This window comes from Cheilinus undulatus, linkage group 1, assembly GCF_018320785.1.
Source record: "Cheilinus undulatus linkage group 1, ASM1832078v1, whole genome shotgun sequence".
NCBI classification, from domain to species: Eukaryota; Metazoa; Chordata; class Actinopteri; order Labriformes; family Labridae; genus Cheilinus; species Cheilinus undulatus.
Window position 1 is genome coordinate 6,270,992 of NC_054865.1, and position 27,296 is coordinate 6,298,287.

A 27,296-nucleotide genomic window follows, 5' to 3' on the forward strand; every position below is an offset into this window, starting at 1 on the left:
GGCTACAGGCTGTTGATGACACAAAGATTTCCTCTCTACAAATAATGTGGTGCCTCAGCTCTGGAATTAAGCTGGTTCATAGTGATTGTTTTTGTTCTAAATAAACTGGAGTAACTGAAGTCTGTTTGTTTCTCTCAGGATCTGGAGGAAGTTCTGGATGTCTTCAACATCACGTTAGCCCGGCAGCAGGCCCAGATGGAGGTAAGTAGGAGAAAGCTGCTCTGACTGCTGACCACTGACCAGCAGACAGAAATAGTGAGTAGTTAAACTGTACCTCTTCCTGTTTCAGGTGATCAGGTCTGGGCAGAAGGAGCTGGCCAAGAAGGCGGCTAGCCAAAAGCAGGGAGGAGGAGGTGGTTTCTTTAGCGGCTGGTTCGGTCGAAAGGCCAAGAAGGAGGAACAGGAGCCAGAGGAGAGCAAGGAATCAGAGAGTGAGTGGTATCTAAAAACAGAAAACCATCACTGCAGCTGCTTCACTTTAAAAAATCTGTGTGCTTTCTTCATGAAAATAAGACAAAATTTTGTAGAATAAAGAAAAGATGTAGATGTTAGATAGAACTTTGGGGAACTCCGGGTCGCTCAAGAATAATTTATTAGATTTCAGAGTTAGCAGCTTTTTAGTAAAATTATAACCTGGAATCCTAAATTTAAATATAGTTAGATATAGTTAATATAGTCAAAGCAGCCTTAAGATTTTTTTGGCAGCAAGGCAACTCTTTTACTTTTTTTTTTTTTTTTTTTTTTTTTTTTAGTAAAATACAATTTAATTGAAATGGACTTTACTTGGTACAGCGCTTTTCTAGTACTAATACTAGAAATACTGTAAGTGCTTTCCACCGCACCGCCATTACCTCCACATTCACACACTGAAAGAAAAGGTTACTGTAAAGAATTGGCCTTCAGTATTTCCCATTCATACAAACCCATATACATTAACATGCCACTGATGCTGCAGTGGGAGCAGACTGGGGTTAAGTGTCTTGTCCAAGGACACATCATCATGTGACTGCAGGAGCTGGGGATTGAACCCATGAGATCATACGATATTCAAGGAGAGTTGAACATTTTCCAACCCAGTGAAGCAAAAATGCAGTTAAAAGATATGTGTTTTACACTGAAAAATGTGTGGTGCACTTAAACAGAAGTTTTAAATGTAGTGTAATAGTAGAGAATATTCTTCTCAAGAAAAAAAAATTGTAAAATAGAATTAAATCAACATCTGATAATGGATTTTTGCCTCAGATGTTCTGAAAAGATTTTCTGCAAAGCAAAGAGATGATTTAATGTTGACTTGTGTTTCAGCCTCTGGGCTGGACGAGATCATGACAACAGAGGAGAAAAAGAAACTCTACACCGCCATCGGCTACAGCGGCAGCTCCCACAACCTGGCCTTACCCAAGCAGGTGAGCACACCTACCATTTCATGTTCATTTTCACTTTTATTCTCTTTTTTTTTTTTTTTTCCAACGCAAGGACATTATAGTGACCCTTGTGGGACAGTTGCTCAGAGTTTAGACCAATATGTCAGGGCAAAGACTAATAGGACGATAAATATCCTGTTATAAATGAGTTGACAGTATTTTAAGCATCTGTTTAATTCCTTTTTGGCATTTTCTATGAGATAACAAGAATGAGTTAGTGTAACAAGTGTGAAAACTCTTCTAGTTAGAGACATCTGGCTAGTGTTTCTGTCTGTTTGAAATGTGTTAGATAAGCATTGTTTCTTTTTCTGTTTAGCATGGACAGTTTCTAACTTACTAGCTTGCCACAATATGCTAAAATAAGTTAACTAAATAAGGACTATTTTGAGAAATAATCATTTAGCTATTCTTTAAACCTCCCTCTACCTCCTCTTACTTGCCCACTTCACTCCACACACTGCAACCTGATTGCTCTCGGTGTACGTTTTTTCCACATCATGCTTCGCTGTTAACAGATACAGCAGCGTTTGCCCATTCAGCTTGGTTAGCATGTGTACAACCTCATTTTGTCGTGTCACTCTGATTGGCCTGTAATGAACGTGGTGAACAGAACGTCCATCCAATCAACTGCTGAGAATTTTTTGAAAAGTCTTTCCATTCCCTAACACTTTGTATTGGAGCTTGCCCATGTAATAGTTATATGATCAGTCTATCTGGCGAGTCAGGTTAGCCAAGAGGTACCAAAAAACTAAAAAAATGGCCAATTTCGTGTAGTTGATGGAAAACTTGACCCTCCTCTTTTTGTAATTTAGCATTTAGTTTTTTATTCATTAACAGATGCCATATTAAAATGTCATGAGGTACAGTACTTCCTCAAAAATACACTCAACTAAAATTAGATGGTTGATTTTAAAAGTGACTCATAAAAGTAGAAGTACACAAAAAACTTAACTACAGTAACTCAAGTAAATTTAATTTGTTACTGTCCACCTCTGATTTTGACCATAATTTGCTAGCAGGCCTTGTAATGACTGAAGTCAAAGTTCCTGATGATGAGTGTATGATTTGTAGTGCAACTTTGTTTTCAAATATTCAAATGTAGTGATAATATTTTCAAGTGTAATAGTTATTAAATGGCTACTTTTCTTAAATGTTTTTAAAGAATATTTTTCTTTGTCATTCCAAAACTCCACTGTAGAGGAGCTGTAACAGAGTAAATATGTAGCTTTCTCAAGTTCAGAAAAGAACATTCAGCCTTTTTGTATGTTTGTGTTTTTAGTATGTGGCAGTGGTCGTCACCTTCCAGCTGTTCAGGACCTCTGTGACGGTCAGAGAGCTGCCGGACGTCCCAGAAATCCTCAAAGTCCAGATGATCGACCTCAGCACAAAAATATCTCAGAGACCTGGAGCTCAAGCCTTCAGGTGAGCCTCCAGCAGTCTTTTTGTGTTATGGCACATACACAGCTCATCCTCCAGGATTTTTATCAGTGTATTAATAAATGAAAGTGCTCTGGTTCCCCCTGCAGGGTGGAGGCTGGGCTGCAGCACTGGTACGTTACAGGTCTTCAGCAGCAGGGGGCGGTACCTTCGCTCATCGCCACTGTGGGAGATTCAGACTCCTCTCTGCTCAGCGTTGTGTTTGAGATAAACCCGGAGGAGAGCAAGGCTGACCAGCTGCTCAGAGTCCAGTCTCAGCCTGTTGAGATAATCTACGACGCGGTAAAGAGAACTTACAGACTGAATGTCAAAATTATATTCTTAATTGAGTTTGATAATTTTATGACCGTGGTGAGACTTTGCTTTAGAAATGTTAGGGTTTTTTTTTTAATTAAGGTTGCAAAACATTATGATATCGACATCAGCAGATCTTAAAATTTCTGCCAATTTATAATTTATTTATGTATTAATCAGCCTTAAATACTGGTAAAATGTACAACTGTACAGTCAGGTATATGTGGTTACTAAGGGCACCACACACCCAAAGGGCCCCAGATGTAAAACAACTTGGAGACTGTCTACTTACCCTCTCTTTGCACAGGAGACACTAGATGTTCTTCAAAATTAAAGATTTCTAAATATGGGTATTGATTAAAATGAGTTTTAAAATATTGGCACAGTGGGTGTCTGTCCAATCACAGTTAAGGAAGACAGTAGCCTGCTGGAAACAGGATGGGTTTTGGTTTACTGTGTCCATATTTTTTAATTTGTTTCCTTATCTGAAATGTCCTTTTCTGCTCTCTTCAGCTGACGGTGAACAGTTTGGCTGAGTTCTTCAAAACAGGGAAAGGTGTTGATTTGGAGGTTCTGACGTCGGCTACGCTCTCCAAACTGGAGGAGTTCAAAGAGAAAACTGCCACAGGTCAGTTTCAGACGAAGTTCTTTAAAACTCAGTATAAGAATGTTCATGATCATCTAATGGATTGAGTTCTTTGCAGGTTTGTCTCACATCATCGAGACCAGGAAGGTTCTGGACCTGAAGATTAACCTGAAGCCGTCCTACCTGCTGGTACCAAAGTCTGGTTTCTATAACAACACGTCGGACCTCATCATTGTAGACTTTGGTAGTTTACAGGTCAGTTCTTCTGTTAATTTCAATTCATGTCATTCAAGATATGAATTAATTTGAGAATTTTCAGAAAACAGTTTGGAAATTTTTGCCCAAGTCGAGGATCTTTTTAAACCTATTTTATGATATTTTGAACAACTCCAATTCCAGAAAAGTTGGGGCGCTGTGTAAAGTGGGATTTGCTAATCTCATAAACTCATATTTTATTACCAATGGAAAATAAAAAACATATCAGATGTTAAAACTGAGACATTTATAATTTCATAAATAACTTTGGCTTGTTTTAAATTTCATGGCAGTAATATATCTGAAAAAGTAAGGACAGGGAAACAAAAGGCTGGAAAAGTAAGGTTCAGACTACACAAACTTAGCCAGGTTTTGGCCTGAAAGCAATATCGCAGCTCATTGTCAAATATCAGGCCCAATCATGCACAGCAGGAACAACAAACTGTCTGGTAGCATGACATAAGTAGTGACGCAACCAGAAAACCCCACCACATGCAACAAGCCTAGTATGTCGGAATTTTATAATGGCAGTACTGCATTTTAAAAGCAATGCATCACTGATGCTTAGTTTTTTTTTCCAGGTCTGAAGGGTTATTTTTTAAAGGGGACATATTATGCAAAAATCCCTTTTTCAGCCTTTTTAGCAAAAATATGTGCCCCTGGCCTGTCCACAATCCCTTCAAGTACCAGAAAAATCTACACCCCAACCCCCCTTCTCTGCTTTTCGGACATTGTGTGCTGAAACAAGATGTCCTCAGTTTTTGCCCTCATGATGTCATGTGGGGAGTTAGCACCACCCCCAGTTTTGATAAGAAAGAAAGTTCCACACTCCTCTCCTGATCTTCCTCTCAGGAGAGCCACATCCATTAAGTCACATCCATTTCCTGAGAGGGCCAGAGTCAGGGGCGGAGTCAGACAGCTCAGTAGCATTTAAAGCCAAAGACACAGAAACAGCTCGTTTTGAGTGGGGCTGAAACAGAGGGTTTTTTAAACGTACAAAAATCCAATACTGGAGTGTTTTTTCAGCAACAGACTTCACAGGCAAGTTTTGGGGACCTCAGAGCCAATAAACTTGTCTTAAGGGGTAAAACATGTCCCCTTTAAATTTCCTCCAGGATGCACAGCATCATAATTTCTTTAACAGGCCGGATGTTGTGCAGCTTTTTGTGTTGACTTTTTTGTGTTTGGTTAAATATGTATGTTACAGTTAAACAGTGTTGAACAGAGCGGTCTGAGTTCGTCCTCATCGTCCTTCTCCTCTCTGGAGGAAATCATGGATCGAGCTTATGAAAGATACAGCGTGGAGCTACGAAGAGTTCAGGTGCTCTACAGCAAGTCAGGTACACAACTAATACATAAATACACTCTGATTTTTAACTACACATCAGCCTGGAGGGTTTAGTTTCAGTTAAATCACTTCAATATGACTCACAGGGGAAGCCTGGAAGTCAGCACGGCTGCAGGATTCTTCAGTCCAACACATCCTCAAACCCATGGATCTAACTGTCCAGCTGGCTAAGTGTATGGTTGAGAAGGATGCCAGGATGCCCAGGTATGTATCATATCCCTGTGCAGACTCACCTGTGGGCTTACCTGTACTCAATCAATAATTTTGTCTTGTTTGTGGTTTAGGTTAAAGGTGTCAGGAGAGCTGCCACTGCTGCATGTTAAGATCTCAGACCAGAAGATCCACAATGTCCTGGAGCTGGTTGATAGTATCCCACTGCCCACCAAGGGCTCACCCCCCTCCACGCCCACTGAGAAGGTACACCTAATACTGTCTGCTCTAATGAAGCCCCACACACTGAAATCAAACATTATCCACTGTGAGCAGTTTTTACCAAGTTCACTCAATCAGTGCCTCTCAGCAAAAACAGAGGAGTGGTGGAGAAAGCATGTGGGCTGGTGATAGACAGGAGCATGACGAAGTACGGGGGTGAATTTTAGGGCAGTGAAGAGCTATGGAAGAGTTTTGAAGAATCAGTGCAATCCTGGAAGAGAAAGTAGAGTTGAGGGAGTGTTTGAGAACTTAAGTAGGTTATTGAAGAAGTTACAGAGAAAACGCAGAAGTTTTAGAGGCTTTTTCTGAGATTCAGGAGTCACGGCATGAATAAAAAGTTATTTGAGAGTATCTCAAAGAAGTTTTCAAATTTATTTTTGAGTATCAGGGTCATGTTGGAGTGTAGTTTTTTTTATTTCTCTGAGTTTTGCAGTTCACAAATGAACCAGTTCTATAAGCAGTCTTTTTAATGTGAGAGGGCTCCTGTTTAAGAGTTGGTTTCTCTTTTTTCCTCAGTTTTGTTTTTTAACGGATGGTAATAAATAATAACAGATACCGTGTTTGCTTCACTTAAAACTAGGGCTGAAGAATTTGAGAAAATAATCTAATTGTGATTATTTTCCAATAGTGCAATTTGAAATGCAATTACTCTTTAGTTCCCTCATATTGCATATGCATTTTCACTTAAGCAATTAATAATTCTATACTTTAACCAGCATAAATATATACAACTAGGGCTGAACAATTTTTTAAAAATACTTGATTGAAATTGTCTACACTCATATTGCAAACTCTCCATGAATTGTTGTGTTAAATGAAAGTATTTATGTTTATATCATTTTGATAAGAAAAACATCTACAAAAACACACAAAAAAAGATTTTTTTTGTAGTCTATTTTAAAAAAGACGCTTCTATGTTTACATGATATGTAGAGTATAACATCTCTGCTGCAAAAAAAAAAATTAAACCGGTATTTTGTCACACATTTCAGATTGATAAATGTATTGTGCCTTCTGCAATTTGAAAATTGCAGTTGGCCATATTGCGATTTAATCTAAATTTCAATCAAGTGCCTAGCCCTACATTAAACCAATACTACTTTTACATGATCTGACTGTGCGCTGCCACATAGCTTTATATACGGGAGACACTTTGCTGTGCTTAGATGAGGCTTTACCCTATGTACATCATTTGACCATTTTTCTATGTTACAACTGGATTGATTTTAAAAATAACACAGGAAAATCAACATTTTGAATGCTTTTTTTTCTATGGAAGTCTATGAGCTGGATGTTTGAGTATCATGCAGCTGCAAGAAAAATGTTAATCTTGTGGCGGGGCTTAGTGATAGGTCAATTGGCTAATTGCACTCAGGCTGCCTTGGTTCAGCTGCGCTAGCCTGACTAGTCTTTCCTTCTCTCTTTACAAACCACATTTTTGACCCTTCACTGCATTTCTTCCATTTAACGCTGTTCTGACTTCATCAATGTCATGATGTTGTCACTGATGCCTTCTCTGTTATGTATGAGCTTTTCTCTCCCTGCCTCAGGCTTTCCTTGCATGCACGTGGAGTTCAGGAATGGGTGTTGTTTTTGCTTTTTGCTTTCCATGTTTGCACGTTTTCTAGAACAAGGTCACACAGACATTAATAGGATAACTGCAGATAAGAAAATATAGCTTCATTTGGCTGATCTGATAAAGGCCACAAGGGTTTAAATGAAAAGCAGCTCTGTGTTGTTGCAGAGCTGAGCAAAACCACCCAGCTCACTAAAAGGCTTTCTAGTTGTCTTGTCAGAACTGTTTCTCCTGAGTTTTGGGAGTCATGTCAAAGTTTAAGAGGTCATGTAGAGAGTCTTGCAGAATTCTAAGATATCATACTTTGACATTATATCACGTCAAAGGAAATCAGATTTTTTTATGAAGTTGTGCCAAAGTGAAGGAAGTTATAATCAAGTTTTGGAAATCGTCTCAAAGTTAAAGGAGTCTTTTCAGAGTTTAGGGAGTTATGAAAAAGTTTAAAGGCTTAATTTTGGGGGTTTTGTTGAACTTAAAAATATTGAGTCTGAGTTCTGACTGTCATGGTTAAATTTTGGTAGAGAAGTAAGAGCCTAAGGAGTTTTTTAGCAGTTCAGGAAAAATATGAGAAAGTTAAGGGAGTTATAATGGAGTTAAATAAGGAATTTAAGTGCAAAGAAAGAGATTTAGGAGTTTTAAGAGTAACAGTTAGGTTAAAGAAGTAGTTTAGAGTTTTGTAGCTGATGAAGTTTACAGGTTAAGTTAATGATTTAGAAGACTGGTGGGAAAATTAAGGAGTCATTGATATGTTTTGAGAGGTTTCAGGAAATTGAGAAGGAATCTGAGTATGCAGTTTAAAAGCGTGAAGGTGGCATTTTCGGGAAATAATAAAGTTAGGTGTAGTTTTGGTGATTTAAGGGAAATAACGACCAAAGTTCATAGCTCTTGACTGATGTTACCATATTTGGGGCTGTTTCCTGTTGAAGGTGCTGCCATTGGCTGAAGCAAGACCTCGACCACTCAGCCTTCACCCCTCCCTCCTTGACGCCATAGAAACCGGTATGTGCTGTCTCTTCTGATTGACATTAAAACAATTTAGAAATAAGAGAATTGTTCTTTATTTATATGACTCAAAACAAATGGTTTTCAGATTCAGATGAAGACACCAGCGAGAAGTCGACAGACGATGATCAGCAGCGACTGGCTCTGGAGGAGCTCACCGACCTTCAGTTCAAGTTTGAAGTCAAAGAGGTTTGTTGTTTTTTCTGATCATTTAAGTCCATAGTTACATAAAGTTTCAAGTTTCTGGGCTCATGTCTGACAGTACTGTGTGGTGTATTCAGGTGCTGTTGGAGCTGACCCGTCAGGTGGACCAGGAGAAGACCGTCCTCTCATTCAGCGTCTGTCAGCTTGGAGCTGAAGGGAAGAAACGGACCTTTGACATGACCGTCACCTCCTATCTGCGCAGGATAACGCTTGATTACTGTGACGTACCAGGTAGCATGAAAAACTTTGAAAAACTTTCACAGTTTTTTCTTGCCCCTGTACCAACTTCTGTTGAACATGTTAAAGGCATGCTATTCAGAAAGTGTATGTATAGTTTTAGGCATGTATGGTGCCAAGGATTCATCATGGACTCGATATGCCACACCCTTGGGCTGGAGAGGGGGGTGTCGACACAATTATGATGCTAAGCAGCCATGGTCAAGCTCGACAGCATCCCTTCTGTCATGGCCTTTTCTGATAATACGCCTGGAGACAGGTGATTTTTTTGGGGTCCTTGGGACATCCATAGCATGACCAGGAGCTCGAGGCAACCGGACTATACCTGCTCATACGGCAGGCCATGCTTACTCATCACATCCACCCCTTACTCCACCCTAAAGGTGAAGACTTATTTATTTCATCAGATTAGTTTCCCATGCCCCTGGTAAAATGCAAAGACATCCAGAGCATGACTGGGGTTGTGTCAATCCTCCTTCTGTCGCCCAATGGGGCCCTCAGGCACCTTACTTGCCACAGACGTGCCTCAGAGCTCTGCACAGTGGTGTATGTCCAAAAAAATACTCAAAATTACAAGCTTGAACCCCAAATATCTTGTTTAAGTGCTGTTATCAGTTGAATATAACACAAAAAGATCACAGAATATGTGTAATCTTATTCCTCAAATGTCGCAATGTCCCAACTTCTTTGGAATTTTGAGTTTTTAAAACTTTTATTCTAACACAAGTATGAAAAACTTAACTAGACCAATGTTGTTTTGTGTTTTCTCCTCAGATGGCAGAAATCGTCCTCTGCACCTGATCAGCTCCTCAGAACAGCAGGGCTCAGACCTGCTGAAGGTGGAGTTCATCAAGGTGAGCACACACCTGATCTGCTGAGGAACACCAAACAAGAAAACTGATTTATCTGATGGTTGACAGTGCTTTGGCCAAACTGTTGTAGAAAATCACTTTCTAGCCATTTTAGCCATGTCTCTGTTGTACATGAAGGGAAACTGATATTATTTGTTTTATTTGTTGTTTTCTATCTGTAAAGCAAACTGTTTAGTTTTTTATTTAATTTGTAGTACAATCAGATTAAGGAACAAGTAATTTCAGTGATTACAATATCTAAGAAGATGATAGATGGATGTTAAAAAACAGAGATGGATCACTCAGTGAAGGAAGTTCAGGGGAGTTAAGTCACTGGAGAGATAAGAGAAGCCTGAGGTGTGATTAAGTAAATAAAACAAATGAAAGGTGAATTAATCAGTGATAAGTGAAGTTATAGAAACCAAGACGATCAAAATTGTGTTTTATGTTTGACAGAGATCACTTTTAAGATGTAGAGCTGTTTTTATTGCTGACTAAAAACGAAGCATTTACTAACTGACACTAAAACCTGAGAATATAAATACGTAAACCTGTTCTTTTTGTGAATGTGTTTCTCGTTTCTGTCCTGCAGGCTGAGCAAAACGGTCCCAGCTTCCAGACAGTCTTCAACAACACTGTACAAACACTGAAGGTGGGTGAAGGAGGTTTCTATAGCAACAGTTTGCTGCAGTCCCAAATCTGGGCAGTATACAATCCTTGCTTCCATCTCTAATTAGTTATGACTACTTGATATCAGTGGTTATGTACTCAGAGAGTTATGGAAAAGTTTAAACTACCAGTAATAAAGATACCTAAACTGCCTTCCTATTGGCTGTTGTCTGACAATGATAAAGCCTCAGGGAATGACAAATCATTTTTGTAACACTGGTGAAAGCAAATGGTTACATGTTTTGCCAGGGAACTTTTGCAAGAAATACTGCATGCATGCATGTATGTTTGCTGCATGCATGTTGGTATCTGTTGACAGCAAGGGGCATCAAATAAAATCCTACAAGGTCCATTTAAATTATTATCTTTTGTTTAAATAAAATAAGGTTTGTATTTCAAACAAAAAACATACATGCAGCTCATGGAAATAAGGCTGACTTCAAATAAAACAGGATTTATTTTAGAAAAATGAAATAAAAACTGAATTTCCGTTGTTTAGATAATAGTTTTCAAAAATGTTTTTTTTGTGTAAATTTCAACACACTAAAAAATGAACAAAGCACCAATTTTTACACATACTGTCTTTCCTTTTTCCATGCTCTACCCCAGGGTTATTCAGTTAGTTTGGATTGAGGGCTAGTTCTTGAAAAAGGTTCCCAAATAAAGGGCCAGAGAAATATTGCATGACATATGCATTACATCTTTTTTAACTTAAAACAACTTTTTGGGATTTCTCTTCCTCAGCTGACACTTGAATGCTTATACAGTCTCTGTTTGAAAACAGCCTTCTCTCTTCAGATAAAATCCATACCTTCCTAGTGATGCTGATTTTGCAGTCTCTTACTCTGTAAAAGCCTTAAAAATTGCGCATTTTCTTTGCTTTTAACATGAGGTTGCTCCAAAATCTTCTCACAGCAGACCTGAAAGCATGGTGAAAAAGGTGGTGTCAATGGACACACAGTTCTCTTCCCATTCGTTGTTGAACTGAAAAAAGAGGCATTTTGTCTTGACTGGAGTGGAGAGCAGCGCCTGTTAGGCAGTGATGAGAGTTTCTGTGTAAATCAGAATATGAGACAACGTGAGGTGGGACCAATAAATTGGGAAATAATTGTTACAGACAATCATACAAATATAATAAACAAATCCTACTGTGCGCATTATTTTTAAAATGATTACCAGTCTACTCGAAGGGCCACTAAAAATGACGTCAGGGGCCTGACATACTCCAATTGAATAGCCTGGCTCTCGCCCTTTCTCACCACTGGACCAATTTGGTTTAAAATAGGGGCACAGCTGATGTGCATCGTGTTCCCTGGATAATTTAGCTGTTCACTAGGGGGCATAAGAGCTGTCTCAGCTGTACTTTGTAGAGGTCAGGGTCTGTTAAAACCTGATAATCAGCAACGTTTTAACTTATCGAAACGGCTGTAGAGTCTCACAGGCCCTGACATAATGCCACTGTATTGCATTGCTGGTGTTAAAACATGCATCAGTTCTGCTAGGAGAACATAGGCATTGTGCATCAAATTAAAACAAAATGTCTTCAACCTTCAACTGTTGGCTTGAAGAAAAAGACTCCAGCTGCACTTTTAGTAGCATGCAATCATATCACTAGCCTCAGCTGCTACACAGCAATTTTCTTCTTCCTCCTCTCAGATCAGCTGAAAAGTGCTTCTAAACTTTGTAGCAAGTCCCCTTGAATTAATAAGAATTATCTGTCTCCATGTTAGTAATCTCCACGTGTCCTTAGGTGTCTCACAGCTTTTTACCTGTCTGTGTTTCAGGTGGAGTTTTCCTCTCTGCACTTCCTCCTCCACACCAAAGCTCTGCTGTCAACCATCAACTACCTGAACACCGCCATGCCGTCCAAACCCAGCACCAGCCGAGACCAGGACGCCAAAAAACAAGAAGTAGAGAAGATCGAACAAGGCCGGACAGGTGAATTTACGCTCACAGGTGTTACACTGTGTCCTGTATCTGAGAGGAGGGGGATACATGAGGTTTCTGCTCTCTCTGCAGTGTCCAAAGCTGCCAAAGATGGCGGTGTGTTCAGCTTTAAGCTGTTTGCCATGTTGGGCTGTTTCCGTGTGGAGGTGTGTGATGACCGCTGCAGCATTGCTGACATCAGAATCCAAGGTAAGAAAAATCAAAGAAAACTGAAGCAAAGTGAGCTTTATACTCAGGCTGTTAGAGAGTAACCATCGTGTGACGCCTCACCGCCCTGCAGGAATTGATGCTTCAGTGCTTGTGCAGGCGAAGGAGACGGAGGTGTTCGCCAGACTCAGGGACATTGTGGTGACAGACGTCAACCCCAAAACCGTCCACAGAAAGGTTAGGAGCAGTTATCGTTCAGATATTAGATTCTGTGCTTGTTGGTGTTCATTTTTATCATCAGACATTAGAGCCTGATGGTGTTTGACCATCAATGATGTTAAGTGTACAGGTAATAATTATCATTCCACTCTCTAGGCGGTGTCCATCATGGGTGAGGAGGTGTTCAGCTTCAAACTGTCCCTGTATACGGGGGCAACAGAGGGGGAGGGATACAGTGACATGTCAAAGGTGGATGGGAAGGTTACCATGCGTCTGGGCTGCATCCAGATCGTCTACCTGCACAAGTTCCTCATGTCACTGCTGGTCAGATTTTCATATTTTTATTAGCAAACATAAAGGCATACTGTATACAAACATTATCTGATGTTACACTCATTTCAGTCACAGGATACTCACAATCTTCACTGTTTTTACACTCGTTGTGTTGCAGCCTTGTGAGAGTTTGTTTCATCACACTTTATGTCCCACAGTGACTCAACATATTTGAAATATCAGCATGCTTTTTGAGAAAAGGGAAGTCAGATATTGACAGAAGTATGACAAACTTTGCAGTTTTATTTAGTTTAGCTCAGTTTCGAGTTCCTTTACCTGGAGATCTAACTTTGTATAAAGACGTCCTAATGTACAGAAGTGAAGTCAGTTTACTCACTCAAAGGAGGCTGACATATTGTGCATTTGAAGTCGAAGTCTCTGCCGTAGAGCAAAGAGTACAGTCTAGGCCTTCCCTCTCGGTAAAGTGACTTGAGATAACTGTGGCTATAAATAGGATGAGTATCAAAATCAGGTAGTGACATAGTTCCAGTATCAACATATCTGATACAAGCCGTACTGTAACACAAGATGGATTTTGGTGCTTCATTTTGGTACCCCGACACCCCAACACAATCCACATCACTCCAAAGGAAAGGCATGAAATACATCATCAAGAAGTTGCACCTACTTACATGTTCTGTTAGCATCTAGTTTCTGAATCATTTACAGTAATGAGACAACTTTTATTCAGCTGCAGACCTTTACAACACTTTTTCCCCTTAAAAATATTGATTCAGGCACAATTTAGGCACCTTTCGAAAAGTATTGTTTAGCTTTGGTACTGGAAAAAAGAAATAATACCTAACCCTAGTTATGAATTGGCACTATACAAATACAAGTTGATTAATTGATTAATTGATGGTAAAGTAGGTATCTTGCCACTACCACTAACCACACATTTAATTTACTGTTAGTCAACAAACCCTCAGGTGGATAAAGCCCACAGCTGGACAGTCTATAGTTGGTTTGAAACACACAGTTTTGGTCTGTTCAATGACTTTTGTGTGAGTGTTTGTTACATTTCCTCCTCTAATAATCTGGTGCACACTGTGCTGCAGGAACCTCATTTGTCAATCATGGAGTTGCGCTCATTTTTAAATGATCAAATATAGCTCAGCAGTGACCCCTCACACCTTTTTGACAGCTCTGCTTCTGGGGGTAAATTTACCAGTTGAATCCTCCACTGAATATTTGCAAAATCCCTTTAGCAACAACTTCAATCCAGGAACAAAGCCACAAGCTGCCATCATGCTAAGGAGTATGAAGCATTGAGTTTGGTGCCAAAATTGAGAAAAAGGCAAGACTGCCTAGATTTTCTGTACTGTAGGAACCTCATATCCCACAGTCCACTGGGCTCCCCTTAATTCATTATTAATGACAGATTTCCATCCTTTCAAACTGTGTGGGTAACTTCTTTTCACTTCTTTATTGTGGGTCATAAATAATAATGTAGTACTGTAGTTTGTATTTATATTGTTTTATACAAAGGCAGCATATATTATTATCATCAGCGGTTGGTGTTTGCAGGCATGGTGAAATCTGTGAGAAAATGAAGAGGAATTCACTGCCAGAACCACTTTTTGGAGCGTTTAAGGGAAGAAAACACTTGCACTTACAACTACAGTCCCAATAATGCTGTCTAAAATGTAAATAAAGACAGAAGGTAATGCTTAAAGAGTAACTAAACCCCCAGAAAACTTTTTTTAACTGATAACCTGACAACCTCTGCACGGGTATTTAGTAGTGTTATTAATGATGAAGCTCCAGATCTCAAAAGTTGAGCATGAAGTGTTTAAATTCTACATTTTGTGTTACAAATCCATTTCTAAAAAAGTTTGGGCACTGTTAAAAAAACAACCCCCCCCCCCCCCCCAAAAAAAAAACAAAACAAAACAAAAAAAACAATGCAAAGATTTGTAAATTTTACAAGCCCATAATCTATTCGCAATAGAACCTAAACAACATATCAGATGTTAAAACTTAGACATTTTCCTATTTCATTAAAAATATTAACTCATCTTGAGTTTGATGGCAGCAACACATCTCAAAAAAGTACAGACACGGCCATATTTTCCACTGTGTAGCATCCCCTTTTCTATTAAACACCAGTCTCTAAATGTCTGGGAAGTAGGGAGACCAGGTTCTCAAGCTTTGGGAGGAGAATGTTATCCCATTTTGTCTGCTCCGCAATTCTAGCAGCTCAACACTCTTGGGTCTTCTTTGCTGGATTTTTTTGTTTTATAATGTTTCTATTGGTGAAAGGTCTGGACTGCAGGCAGGACAATTCAGTACGTGGACTCCTCCACATTGAAGCCACACTGTTGTGATGAATGCTTTATGTGGTTTAGCATTGTCTTGCTAACATAGTCAAAGCCTTCCCTGAAAGAGACATTGTGTGGGAGCATATGTTGCTCTGAAACCTCTTTATACTTTTCAGCACTGATAGTGCCTTTCCAGACCATAGGCACTAATGCAACCCAATACCATCAGAGATGCAGGCTTTTGAACCGTGTGCTTATAACAACCTGGGTGGTCCCTGGCGCACATGTTTCCAAAAAGAATTTCAAATTATGATTGATCTAACCACAGAAAAGTTTTTACCTTTTGCTCCAGTCCATTTTAAATGGCCCAGAGTAGATGGCACGATATCTGGATCTGTTTCACATACTGTATGATTTCTTCTTTGCATGATACAGCTTTGACTCTGCACAGAAAACTGTGTTGACTGAAAATCAAAACACCAGTGATGTTCCTGAGACCATGCGGTGATTTCCTGTACTGAATCATGCCTGCTTCATGGATTGCTGTCTGAGGGCCCAGAGATCACAAGCATTCAATATTGACCTTCTGCCTAGTCCCTTGCGATTGCACCAAATTCTCAGAATCTTTTAATGATATTATGAACTGTAGATGGTGGGATATTTAAAGTTTTTGCAATTTTACATTGTGGAACATTTCTCTAAAACTGTTCCACAATTTTAAGACACAGTATTTCTCCAATTGTCCAACCTCTGCCTATCTTTAATTCCAAGAGACTCAGCCTCTCTAAAATGCTCCAGTTATGTTACTGACTTTTTGCCACTTAACCTATTTAGTTGTAAAATTCTCCTCCAAGCTGTTCTTCATTATTACCACTTTTCCAGATTTTGCTACCCTTTTCCTACTTTTTGAGATTTGTTGCTGCTGTCAAATTCAAAATGAGCTAACATTTTTTTTATGAAATGGTAAAATGTCTCAACAACTTATTTCACACAGTGCCCCAACTGTTTTGGAGTCTAGGCTGTAGAAATATGCATTGCAGTTGAGTTTTATAGGTTGAAACCTGACTACTGCAGTCAAACTGTCTATGAGTTGATCTGGAGAACGATGACGTTAGACATGAGGTGAGGTGTGACCCATCGCTCATTATGACCGAGAAACTTCCTGGAGGAAAAGCATCACTTCAACACTCCAGCTAGTGCTAATTAACTGATTATTGCCTTTTAAGTGTTAATTGCAAATAAGATAGAATATCAAATACTGCACCATAACGACAGTAGGAATAAAAATAGATTTAACGAGTCAATTAAAGGGAAAACGTGTCTCTTAGTGTCTCTCAGTTTGCTGTGTCTTTAATGTGAAAAGTGAACATGTTTGTTGTCTTTCTTGTTGCATGTTTTTTTTTCTCTACAGCTTCTTGTGTCTCATGTTTCTGCTCTGTTTGATGTGTTTTGTTCTTCCAGGCTTCTTTTAGCTTTCAGTATGCGTCTGCTGATGAGGTACAGCTTCCAGCATGCAGCTCTGAACTGCATTAAACCTGCTGCTTTAGCTTCACTCAGAGACTCACCGCACCTTCAGTCCACCTTAAAAATCATCAGGGTTATGGTTACTCTGTAGGACGAGGCGGTATACTGATAAGAGCATCTTACTGAAGTTTGCACCCAGTTTGACTCAAACAGAAACCAGCACATGTTGATGTATTGTTGAGGTCGATAAGCTTTAACAGCCTGTTTGGCACGATCCAAAACAGTAGGAACTCATGCTTTTCATGCACAACATGTGACAGTTATTCTCCATCAGTGCTATGCAACTCACTCAGCTGCCATCATTGACCCTTCTCACTGCCCCGCCCCCTTTTTCACATGACCTCTGCCTGTGTGACCTCACTTCCCCCCTGATAAAAAGGTTTTTAACTTTTTGAACTTCATTTTTGTTTCAAAAACATCTTTGGACCATTAAACCTCTGGTAGATGTTTTTCTGAACGTATAAATCATAAATAAAAGCATTGTCTTCAGTGTTTTAATCTTATGAGTAAGAAAAACATCAGATGAATGATTCTGATGCAAGTCAGGGGTTTGATTGTTCATCTGAAGTTTTGAAACAGAAATGACCATATGCTTTGTCTGAGCAGTGAACGGCTCCCTTTGTCTTCGCTCCTTCACTGTTTCCTTCTCCATCCTTTGACTCTTTTTTTTTTTTCTTTTTTGGTCTCACTTCTGCTTTCTCTCATCCCTCAGATGTTCATCGATAATTTCCAAACTGCCAAAGAAGCTCTGAGTGCTGCAACAGCTCAGGCAGCAGAGAAGGCAGCGTCCAGCGTTCGGGGCTTTGCTCAGAAGAGTTTCCGTCTGTCTATGGACATCAAACTGAAGGCTCCGCTTATTATCATCCCCCAGTCACCCACCTCCCATAATGCCGTGGTGGTAGATCTGGGTCTGATCACGGTGGGAAACAGCTTCTCTCTGCATCCAGCTGATGGATTTTTTCTCCCAGCAGTGGTGGAGAAGATGGACGTCAAGTTGACTCACCTGAAGCTCTCCAGGTATCAACACTTCATCATTAAATCATTAAGTGAAATCAGGCATTATTTTTATTAAAATGTTTATCACAATGCTGTTTTTTATGTGTTTCAGGACCACACTAAAACAAGGCTCTGCTCAGCCAGACATCGTGATCCTCCAGCCAATCAACTTGGAGCTGCTCATCACCAGAAACCTGGCTGCTGCCTGGTTCACTAAGATCCCCGGAGTCAAGGTCCAAGGAGTCATCCACTCCCTTAATGTGAGTTTCACATGTTTGCTGAAGACCTGTCATACCTCTTTTCTACCATTTTACAGTATCCTGTCGTCTAAATGAAATGTCTATGCCTCAAGTACACAATTACTCCTGCAAGTTTCAATAGCTGTGGGTGTAGGTCCCACATTAGGGCAGGTTTTACTATGACTCTATGCCGTCACTTGAATTGACTTTTTCTGTGTGTTGTTTGATACTCCAGATATCCAAGTAAATGTTCAAAAATGTTTTTATCAGGTTATCCCCTTTAAATGAATATGCACGTTATAAAGAAAGTATTTTATTTATATGCTTCCTTTAACTTCCTTTAGGTTTTATCATTAAACATCATAGTCTGTCTTTTTTTTTTTTTTTTTGAGATTTATTTTGGGCTTTTCATGCCTTTATTTGATAGAGGAGAATAGTGGATAGAGCTGAAAATAGGAGAGAGAGTGGGGAGAGACATGGGGTAAAAGGCCACGGGCCGGATTCGAGCCCCGGCCGCCTGCATACATGGGTAGAGCCTTAGTCTGCTAGGCCATCTGCACGTCCCCATCTTTCCATTTTTTTGCTGATGACACACAGATATATCTCCTGCTGAGACCTGGTGATTTGACTAGCCTAGCTGCTGTTTTTAACTGCCTCAAAGATATTAAATGTTGGATGGCCAAAATTTTTTTACAATTAAATGATTCAAAATCAGAATTAATTTTATTCAAATACCCAAACCCTCAAAATCCTTTAGATCCAAAGTTCCCTCAGTCCACTGTCTTCAAACATCACCACCACAGCCAGAAATTTAGGAGTTATCTTTGATGCAAACCTCACCTTCGAAAAACATACGAAAACAGTTGTACAGTCCTGCTTCATTCACATTGGAACAATCTCAATAATCAAACCCATCCTGCCCCCTGCTGATATGGAAAAAAAATCATACAGGCCCTAATATTCTCCCGACTGGACAACTGTAACTCAGCGTTTAACTGGTTTTAACAGACGGCACCACATCATACCTATCCTCGCTTCCCTCCACTGGCTGCCTGTTACTTTTAGAATTGATTTTAAGATTTTATTGATCGCTTTTAAGGCTCTTATGGGTTTAGCCCCAGGTTATATCGCTGAGATGCTGACACCTTATGAGCCTTCACACAGCCTTAGATCCTCATGGGGGGTCCTAAAGGAGACAGGGGTTTTGCTGCCAGGGCCCCTCGACTTTGGAATGACCTGCCCGAGGAGATAAGGCTTGCTGATTCAGTGACATCTTTAAATCACTCCTGAAAACTCACTTTTACAGAATTGCTTTCATGTGATGCTTCATTTAACTTATTTTTCTGTTTGGTTATCAAGACTTTCTCTGTTTGGTTTATTGCTAATTTGTTTATCTTGTGAATCCCTGATCTCTTGCTTTTGCTGTCTGTTAAAGCACTTTGTAAACATCTGTTTATAAAGGTGTTTTATATATATATATATATATATAGAGAGAGAGAGAGAGAGAGTTATTATCATTATTAAAGACATAAAGGTGTTGTTTTGTTGGTTAGATGAGTCTGGGTGAGGAAGACCTTGGAGTGCTGATGAAGATCATGGTGGAGAACATCGGGGATGGTAGTGCAGAGCACAGCATGGATGTCAAGACACAAGTGGCTCAAGGTAACTGTTCTCACTGAATGATGGGGGTGTGACATATGATTGCCATGCATGCTTTCTTTTCCTTTATGAGGCTCTGAAATGAGGTCTGAGGAAGAGAGACATGTCCTTAAATTGACCCGTTTCTCTCCACAGAGAAGGCGGAGCTTGCTGAGCAGCAGCTGGACGTGTTGCCATTGGAGACTGGATCTAATGGGGTTCAGATCACCACCAACGAAGATCTGACTGAAAACACAGTCAACGTTCTCCTCAACTTTGAACTCAAACAGGTATCACATCTACATGTCTAGAATATTTAGAGAAGTTTTGTTCAGGTGTTTCTGACAGAATCAATGAATCACTGTTTGTGACGGGAACCAAGTCCTCTCTGCAGGGTTTGATTCTGACAAATATATATGGAATACACCTTGGAGCTGAGGTGGAAAACAGTTTCACCTGTCAGTGCATCCACCTGCTAGTCAAGCCAGCTATGCCCCTAATAACACAAAAAATGCAGCATTTTTAGGCTTAGAGAAATCAAAACAGGTCAGTTAAAAGTTCTACCCCATGCACCAACAAAGACATGAGCTCATCTGCTGATACTTTATCTGATTCTTTTTCTGCTTTAAGGTGCTGCTGACCCTAAAGAAACCTATAGAGAAGAAAGAGTCACCCTTCCTGGTCTTTCACGTCGCTCAGCTCGGCATTGACACCAAAGTCCGAAAGTACGACATGTGTGCCTCAACTTACATTAAGAAGATCACTTTAGAGTGCCATGAGTTCAAAGGTGAGAGCCTTTTAACAGACCAGTGGTCATTTTTATCATTCCTCCTTATTGAAGAACATACTTACATAATTGTAGACCTTTATGTTGTTCAGAAATGCTGCCACTGACAATGTGGCTTTTTTGTTTACATCCTATTTCAGACTGGAACGGTGACCCGCTGTGTCTCATCAGCTCATCTGTGGGATCTGGAGCTGAACTGCTCAAAGTGCAGTATTTCAAGGTGATGACAGCAGTAACTCACCCTATAACTTGATTATATGTAGAGACACACACATACAGTTGTGTTCAAAATAAAAGCAGTGTGTTTAAAAAAGTGAGTGAAACTCAAAATCCTCATAATAGTTTATATTTCTATAAACCTAAATGCATTGGGATCACTGCACATCCTATTCCAAATCAGAACATGAAGAAAAATCTATCATGTTTGTTATTATTTGACAGAAAGTGGCGTAAAATGAATATTTGGCCATTCAAAAATAGCAGTCTGTTTTTTTCTTCACAAACTCAAACATTTACCGTATGAACTGAAAAATGCTCGAAGACTCAGCTTTCCTATGAATCACTGAACAAATATTTAGTTGTATAACCACTGTTTCTGAGAACTGCTTCACATCTGTGGAGTCGACTAACGTCTGACACCTGTGACCAGATATTCCAGCCCAGGACGACTGGACTACATTCCACAATTCCTCTGCATTTCTTGTTTTTGACTCAGAAACAGTATTTTTATTGTTATTGATTTCTATTAGATAAAGGTCTAGGGATTGGATTGGCTGCTGTGATGCTGCGCTCTTACTGGTGTATTTGGGGTTGTCTTGTTGAAAAACCCATTTCAAGGAAATTTCCTCTTTGGCATAAGCCAACCAAACCTCTTCAGTTATTTTGATGTTTTCAAACTGATCCATGATCCCTGGTATGTGATGATTAGACCTGACACCATAGTATGAGAAACATCACCATATCATGATGCTTGCTCCACCATGCTGTACTGTCTTCTGTGGAATGCTGCTTGAATTCAGTATTTGGGAGTCCCCTGACAAACTGTCTGCAGCTCCTAGACCCAAAAAGACAAATCTTGCTTTCATTAGTCCACAAAATGTTGCTCCGTTTCTCTTCAGGTCAGTCACTGTGTTCTTTGGAAAATTGTAACCTCCTCAGCACATGTCATTATTCAAAAAATTGGGCTTTGCGTGGGCTTCTTGCTGAAAGCCTGGCTTCACATAGGCATCTTCTAGTTGTTCCAGTACTCACAGGTAACTTTAGACCTTCTTTGATCATCCTGGAGCTGATCATTGGCTGAGCCTTTGTCATTTGGCTATTCTTCCATCTATTCAGATGGTAGTTTTCCATTTTCTTCCTTGTCTTTCTGGTTTTGGTTGCCAAACCTGTCATTTTCTGCACTTCTTTGTATGTTTTCCCCTCTCCAATCAACTTTTTAATAAAAGTATGCTGGTCTTCTGAACTATGTCTGGAATGACCCATTTTACTCAGATTTTCACAAGAAATGCTCTATAACCAGCATGAACAACATTTACTGTCTTTGTCCTCAAATAAGGGTCACCTGTTTAACTCCTGTTTTCACAGAATGGATGACCCCACTTATTGAACTCCACACTGCCATTTTTTAACATGTCCCTTTCAATTAATGATTCAATTAGACAGAATCAGCAGTATGCATGTCATGACTGTTGGGTCTGCTGGTTTTCTTTCACTCTTCTACAGCTACTAGTAAATTATTACCGTGTCCAAATATAATCTCTACCAAACACAGTGACTGATCTGGTTAGTGAGGTTGGACTGATATGATTTTGAACACAGCTGTATGTGCCATCATCTGTCTGAGCAGAAGAAAGCCCATGAGCAGAGATCTTCAGTCTATTTAAACTTGTGTAATTTGACTGCTTTTCCTCAGGCTGACCGCTCAGGACCAAATTTCTCTACAGTCTACAAGAACACAGAGAAGATGATCAATGTGAGTTTATAACCACACACTTAACATTTTCCTCCTCTACCTTGAGTTTATTTTTGCTGTCAGAGATTTCTGACAATGTCAGTTAAAATGACCAGAAGCCCAAACCTCCTATCTTTCTATTTAGGACCACTTTTATGTGATATAAACCTTTAAAAAAGCATGAGAAATGTTCACTCTGCTCACAAGCAGACACTGATTTGGATGATTTTTGGCTGCTGGAGCTTATTTAGTGTCGTTGGGGTCTAGTTTCTGGTGGCTTTGCTCATACAGGGGACTTTAACCCCTTAATGCCTACTGTATCATATTTGATACACACTTCTATGAGACCACTATCTAATCAACTTGATCTGTGAATTATTTAAAAACCTTTTAAATAAAATCTGATCAATGATAAAAATGCCCTCCAGTGGATTATCTGTTGCCAAAATGTCTAATGTTTCAAATGTGGAAAAAGGGAGGCCACTTATAAAAATGCTGCTTCACTATTTTAATCTTGCTTTTCCTCTCCCTTTCTCTCCAGGTGACCTTCACCTCTCTTGATGTCATGCTTCATACCGAGGCTCTGCTATCATCCATGAATTTTGTGTCTGCTGCGTTGTCATCTGCTAGTCAGTCTTCGCCAGAAAAAGAAATCAAACCAAAGACAGAAGATAAGACTGTTGCAACCAAGTCCAGTCAGTAAACACTCATCATACATACACAGAGCTTTCCTGTAGAAGTTTTGTAAACAAAGCACTGCACAGTTAGTTATATTAAACTGTCTTTTCCTGTCAGCTGCCACAGTGTCACCTGCAGACAGTACAGTTATTGACCTCAAGGTGATGATGAACCTGGGTGCCTTTAACGTCCTGGTTTGCGACCAGAGCTCCAACATGGCCGACATCAAGATCCAAGGTATGGACTCACACATGAGCCTTCATTTGCTCCCAATCTTCAACATAAACACTGATTCATCTAGTTTGTCTTGCAGGTATAAATGGTTCTTTATTGATGCAAGGAGCCCAAACTCACATATCAGCCAGTCTGAGAGATTTTCTCGTCATAAATGTCGATCCGAAGAGCATCCACGAGAAGGTTAGTAGAACATTAATCCAATATTCTGTGTCTAGATCTTGTACTTTTTGTTGCTGTGATATGGAAAAAGAAATGGAGGATGTTGGGCTTTTATAGTACCATAGTATGGTTTAAAATTACGGTAGTGTGACAAGAAAAGATCTGCTGGATAAAAATGTTGATTTTAACCTCGTGTTCTTCTTTATTCTAAAATTTGATTTTAAGGAGTTACATTGGTCTTCATTTACTGATATCTTCCTAATTTTATTCTTGAATTTATTTTTAAGAAATAAAAAAAGAAAACTACTTGGGATTCAAAACACGTTCTAAAAGTGCTGAATGGTTCAACCCTGTGTTCTAAAGTTGGTGAATGCCAATGATGACATGTACATTTCTCTTAGAGAAACTCCCCTTTATTTCCACATAAGGGTATGAGACCGCAGGGCAGTGTGCAAGCACAGAAGGCACACAGGAAGGAGTGAAGAAGCAAGATGTTAGTAACCTCCAAATTAAAATAAACTTTATAATCAAACACAATACTTTTAAAAACTTTGATAACTCTAAAGTGGATGTAGTGCTGCTCTAAAAGATGCCAAAGTAGAAGAGTTAATTATATTTTTAACACCAGTAGAGGATATTAAATACATGCTACAAACACATAGATTAGATGAAATCACTGGTTCAGACAGTGCCTTAATCAGAAACAACCTGTATCAAACTGTAACAAGGATGCTTTCCAGATAAATTAAAAAAGAAATGGTTAAATCAGGCATGGCGGGTCATTTTTTCCCAAAGCAAGTATGATTTGTTTAAAACTTACAGTTATGGGTGCATGTGATCAAAAGACAAAGCCTGAAATTAAAAATAGATGTTAAAATGAACACTGCTACTTGGTCTCTTCTGTAGTATTCCATGGAGTCCCTATGAAAAATAAAGGATTATTCTAAACTAAACTACAAAATAAAATATTTTTTTGTATTCAGGAGATCAAACGTTAATTTTGAGAGGCCTACTCAATAAATATTATGTGTTACTTTTACCAAGTTTGTCCTGCTAAATGCTACTAAGCTAAATATCACACACTGCTCCTTTAAAGTAATTCTTGATCATATTTGGACATGTATTTTATTAAATAAAATTGTTAAATTGATTAAAATGCAGTAAAATAAAATTAAAGTTCTATTGTATTGTGCCATTCTATCTATGTATTTATCTGGCACATTTAAGTACTAATGAAAGGAACAATTCAACTTTTTGTCTTCTCATAGCAGCACTTAAATGTTGGTCAGAGTGCTGTTGATCATCTCAGATTTTGTCCTTAGCTTAGAACTAATGACAGATATAAACAAAAAACGTAAGTGAATGTCATAGTTAAGGATAAGCGTCTATTTCCCTATTTGGCTAAACGCTCTTTTACATTTCATTTAACCGACTTGTCTAAAGAGGAAAAACTTACTAGAAAACAGCCAAATTCCTCACGGGGTCATTGTGTCAGCGAGTGTGATGTTAGCCTGATATACTCTCTACAGCGTGGCTAACATTACAAGCTAGCTCCGCCAGCTTTTGTTCCTTTTGCAAATTAATATCGTGCTTTGATATGAGGCTTCTTTTCACTTTGGGTGAAAGTTATATGTGGGTTCAAACCTCAACAGCCCACACACCACTTTATTTCCATTAACTACTTTAAAAAACTGTCATACCTTCTCATGTTTACATCCATGACGTGCCAGACAGGAAGGCAGCAGCCATTAACTGAAGCTACAGTGGCCTCTAGTGTAGGGAGGTTCATTACAGATTAAAAGAGCATTATAGACCGGGATTTCAAGCCTGTGTTTATAAAAAATGATAGCTAATTAGTTTAACCAACTCCTAAATCTCACACCGGCTAATTTGATAAACAAGTGTAACCGTTTTAGCGATTAGCTGCGGTATCCCTTGTCATAATCATTAAAAAACATTGTGTAAGAGAATTTATAAAGAACAAATTCCTTCTTAAGAGCGGTTTGTAAATGAGGCCCAGTGTTTAAAATTTTCTCTTAGGCTCACTAACCTCTGATATTGATTCATAACAAACTGAAGCATTATCCTGACTTTAATCCTTTTAAATCCTCTCATCCTGCTACAGCCAGGTGTAGTAAAGCTTAAATAACAGTGATGTCTCTGTCTTTTAGGCCATCTCCATAGTGGGTGACGAAGTGTTTAGCTTCACAATGAGTCTGACGCCAAATGCCACAGAGGGGGCAGGTTACGCCGACGCCTCTAAAACTGATGGTCGCCTGAAGCTGAATGTGGGCTGCATCCAGGTGGTTTACCTGCACAAGTTCATCATGTCTCTGCTGGTGAGTTTCACAATAACGAGCCAAATTTGATAAAATTAAATACTACCTTTGTAAATAACACTCATGTGTTTTAGTAGTTGGATATAGATTTAGAGGTTTGTGTACATTCTTGAAAGATCTACTCTGTTGTCATTTTTGACTTTGTGTGTTTGCATTCAGAACTTTACCAACAACTTCCAGACGGCTAAAGAAGCCGTAAGCGCTGCAACGGCTCAGGCTGCAGAGAAGGCGGCGTCGAGTGTTCGAGACTTTGCTCAAAAGAGTTTCCGTCTAGCCATGGACATCAATCTGAAGGCCCCACTCATCATCATTCCCCAGTCCTCCACCTCCAATGATGCACTTGTGATGGACCTTGGTCTGATCACAGTGGGAAACAGTTTCAGTCAGCTTCCTGTCAGTGGGTGCCCTCTGCCGGCGATTATCGACAATATGGATATCCAGCTGAAACACCTGAAACTTTCCAGGTGAGAATCTGATTTAAAAGAAAGGCAGAAACAACCTGAAGCCAAATCAAAACTCAACATATTATCACAACTGTTTTTCTAACGTACCTTTGGTATGAAAACAAGAAGATAAATTAACCATTTGTAAACATGCCATGACTAACAGAATATTGCTTCAAACTCTTGCTTCATGTTGTTCATCAGGACCTGTATGGATCCAGCTTCGGGTCAGCCCAACATCGAGCTGCTTGAACCTGTAAACCTGAATCTGAACATCAAGAGGAACCTGGCCGCTTCCTGGTACAAGAAGATGGTGGCTGTGGAGATCAATGGCGATCTGAAGCCCATGAAGGTAGGGGGGGGAAGGGAGGTAGACGAGGAGGAACTGATGAGCTTGAAAACGTTCATATCAGAAGTGATGCTGGTTTTTAGAGGTGAAAAATCATACTGAGCCTTTTAAATAGCCCCGTCAAGCCACAAGAACAGAGGACTGTATGATTAATAAGGGCTCCGTGAGGCTGTCTGCTTCTGTTATCAGATTCTGTACACATTTATGAACATACTGATGATGATTTTACAGAAACATCTTGTAGGTGTTAAGAGGAAAATGACTATCAGAGCTACTACACCAGATCCTCAAAATCAGCCTTAACTTTTCCTAGGGTTAGTTTTTATTGGGTTACTGATTGGCAGAGTAAAATGCCTGATAGAAGACTGCTGTTTTGGTAGCTGACATCTTGCCCCATCTTGTTCATGAATGCCGACTTCACTGTATCCTTTGGAAATGCAAAGTACTCAGTCTGTTGTATGGATGTTCTCAGTAATGAAAGCTTTAAAATAAACTAACTGGACAGACATCTCAATTCAAAGCATCCACTGACTTTTTTAAATGTATTTCATAGCACAAAAAATAACAGACAAAAATAACAAAAACATCATAATCACTGTAAAATCTGAATGCCTCTAAGGGGACACATTTTACACTTTGACTTCTACCTCTGTTCCTTTTTTTGCTTTTTACATTCACTTCATAACTTTTTATAAACTCATCTTTTCTGAGTTCATTTGCTGTCACGACTTTCAATA

General features: G+C 39.4%; 1 protein-coding gene across 4 annotated transcripts in view; it reads left to right on the forward strand.

Annotated features, from left to right (window-relative positions):
- vps13c (vacuolar protein sorting 13 homolog C) overlaps nucleotides 1–27,296 on the forward strand; it is a 104,225-nt gene that overhangs the window by 33,654 nt on the left and 43,275 nt on the right. For all 4 annotated transcript variants that reach the window (XM_041793276.1, XM_041793295.1, XM_041793289.1 and 1 more), the window contains 32 exons: nucleotides 139–201; nucleotides 290–431; nucleotides 1,303–1,403; nucleotides 2,701–2,843; nucleotides 2,948–3,140; nucleotides 3,666–3,780; nucleotides 3,857–3,993; nucleotides 5,201–5,333; nucleotides 5,428–5,545; nucleotides 5,626–5,758; nucleotides 8,276–8,348; nucleotides 8,440–8,540; nucleotides 8,633–8,786; nucleotides 9,567–9,646; nucleotides 10,236–10,295; nucleotides 12,097–12,250; nucleotides 12,332–12,448; nucleotides 12,540–12,643; nucleotides 12,782–12,949; nucleotides 17,456–17,760; nucleotides 17,852–17,999; nucleotides 19,532–19,640; nucleotides 19,773–19,906; nucleotides 20,247–20,403; nucleotides 20,544–20,623; nucleotides 22,316–22,375; nucleotides 22,896–23,049; nucleotides 23,150–23,269; nucleotides 23,346–23,449; nucleotides 25,600–25,767; nucleotides 25,927–26,231; nucleotides 26,415–26,562. In XM_041793276.1, the coding sequence (XP_041649210.1) occupies nucleotides 139–201; nucleotides 290–431; nucleotides 1,303–1,403; nucleotides 2,701–2,843; nucleotides 2,948–3,140; nucleotides 3,666–3,780; nucleotides 3,857–3,993; nucleotides 5,201–5,333; nucleotides 5,428–5,545; nucleotides 5,626–5,758; nucleotides 8,276–8,348; nucleotides 8,440–8,540; nucleotides 8,633–8,786; nucleotides 9,567–9,646; nucleotides 10,236–10,295; nucleotides 12,097–12,250; nucleotides 12,332–12,448; nucleotides 12,540–12,643; nucleotides 12,782–12,949; nucleotides 17,456–17,760; nucleotides 17,852–17,999; nucleotides 19,532–19,640; nucleotides 19,773–19,906; nucleotides 20,247–20,403; nucleotides 20,544–20,623; nucleotides 22,316–22,375; nucleotides 22,896–23,049; nucleotides 23,150–23,269; nucleotides 23,346–23,449; nucleotides 25,600–25,767; nucleotides 25,927–26,231; nucleotides 26,415–26,562 (4,281 nt within the window). The remainder of the gene's footprint in view (nucleotides 1–138; nucleotides 202–289; nucleotides 432–1,302; nucleotides 1,404–2,700; nucleotides 2,844–2,947; nucleotides 3,141–3,665; nucleotides 3,781–3,856; nucleotides 3,994–5,200; nucleotides 5,334–5,427; nucleotides 5,546–5,625; nucleotides 5,759–8,275; nucleotides 8,349–8,439; nucleotides 8,541–8,632; nucleotides 8,787–9,566; nucleotides 9,647–10,235; nucleotides 10,296–12,096; nucleotides 12,251–12,331; nucleotides 12,449–12,539; nucleotides 12,644–12,781; nucleotides 12,950–17,455; nucleotides 17,761–17,851; nucleotides 18,000–19,531; nucleotides 19,641–19,772; nucleotides 19,907–20,246; nucleotides 20,404–20,543; nucleotides 20,624–22,315; nucleotides 22,376–22,895; nucleotides 23,050–23,149; nucleotides 23,270–23,345; nucleotides 23,450–25,599; nucleotides 25,768–25,926; nucleotides 26,232–26,414; nucleotides 26,563–27,296) is intronic.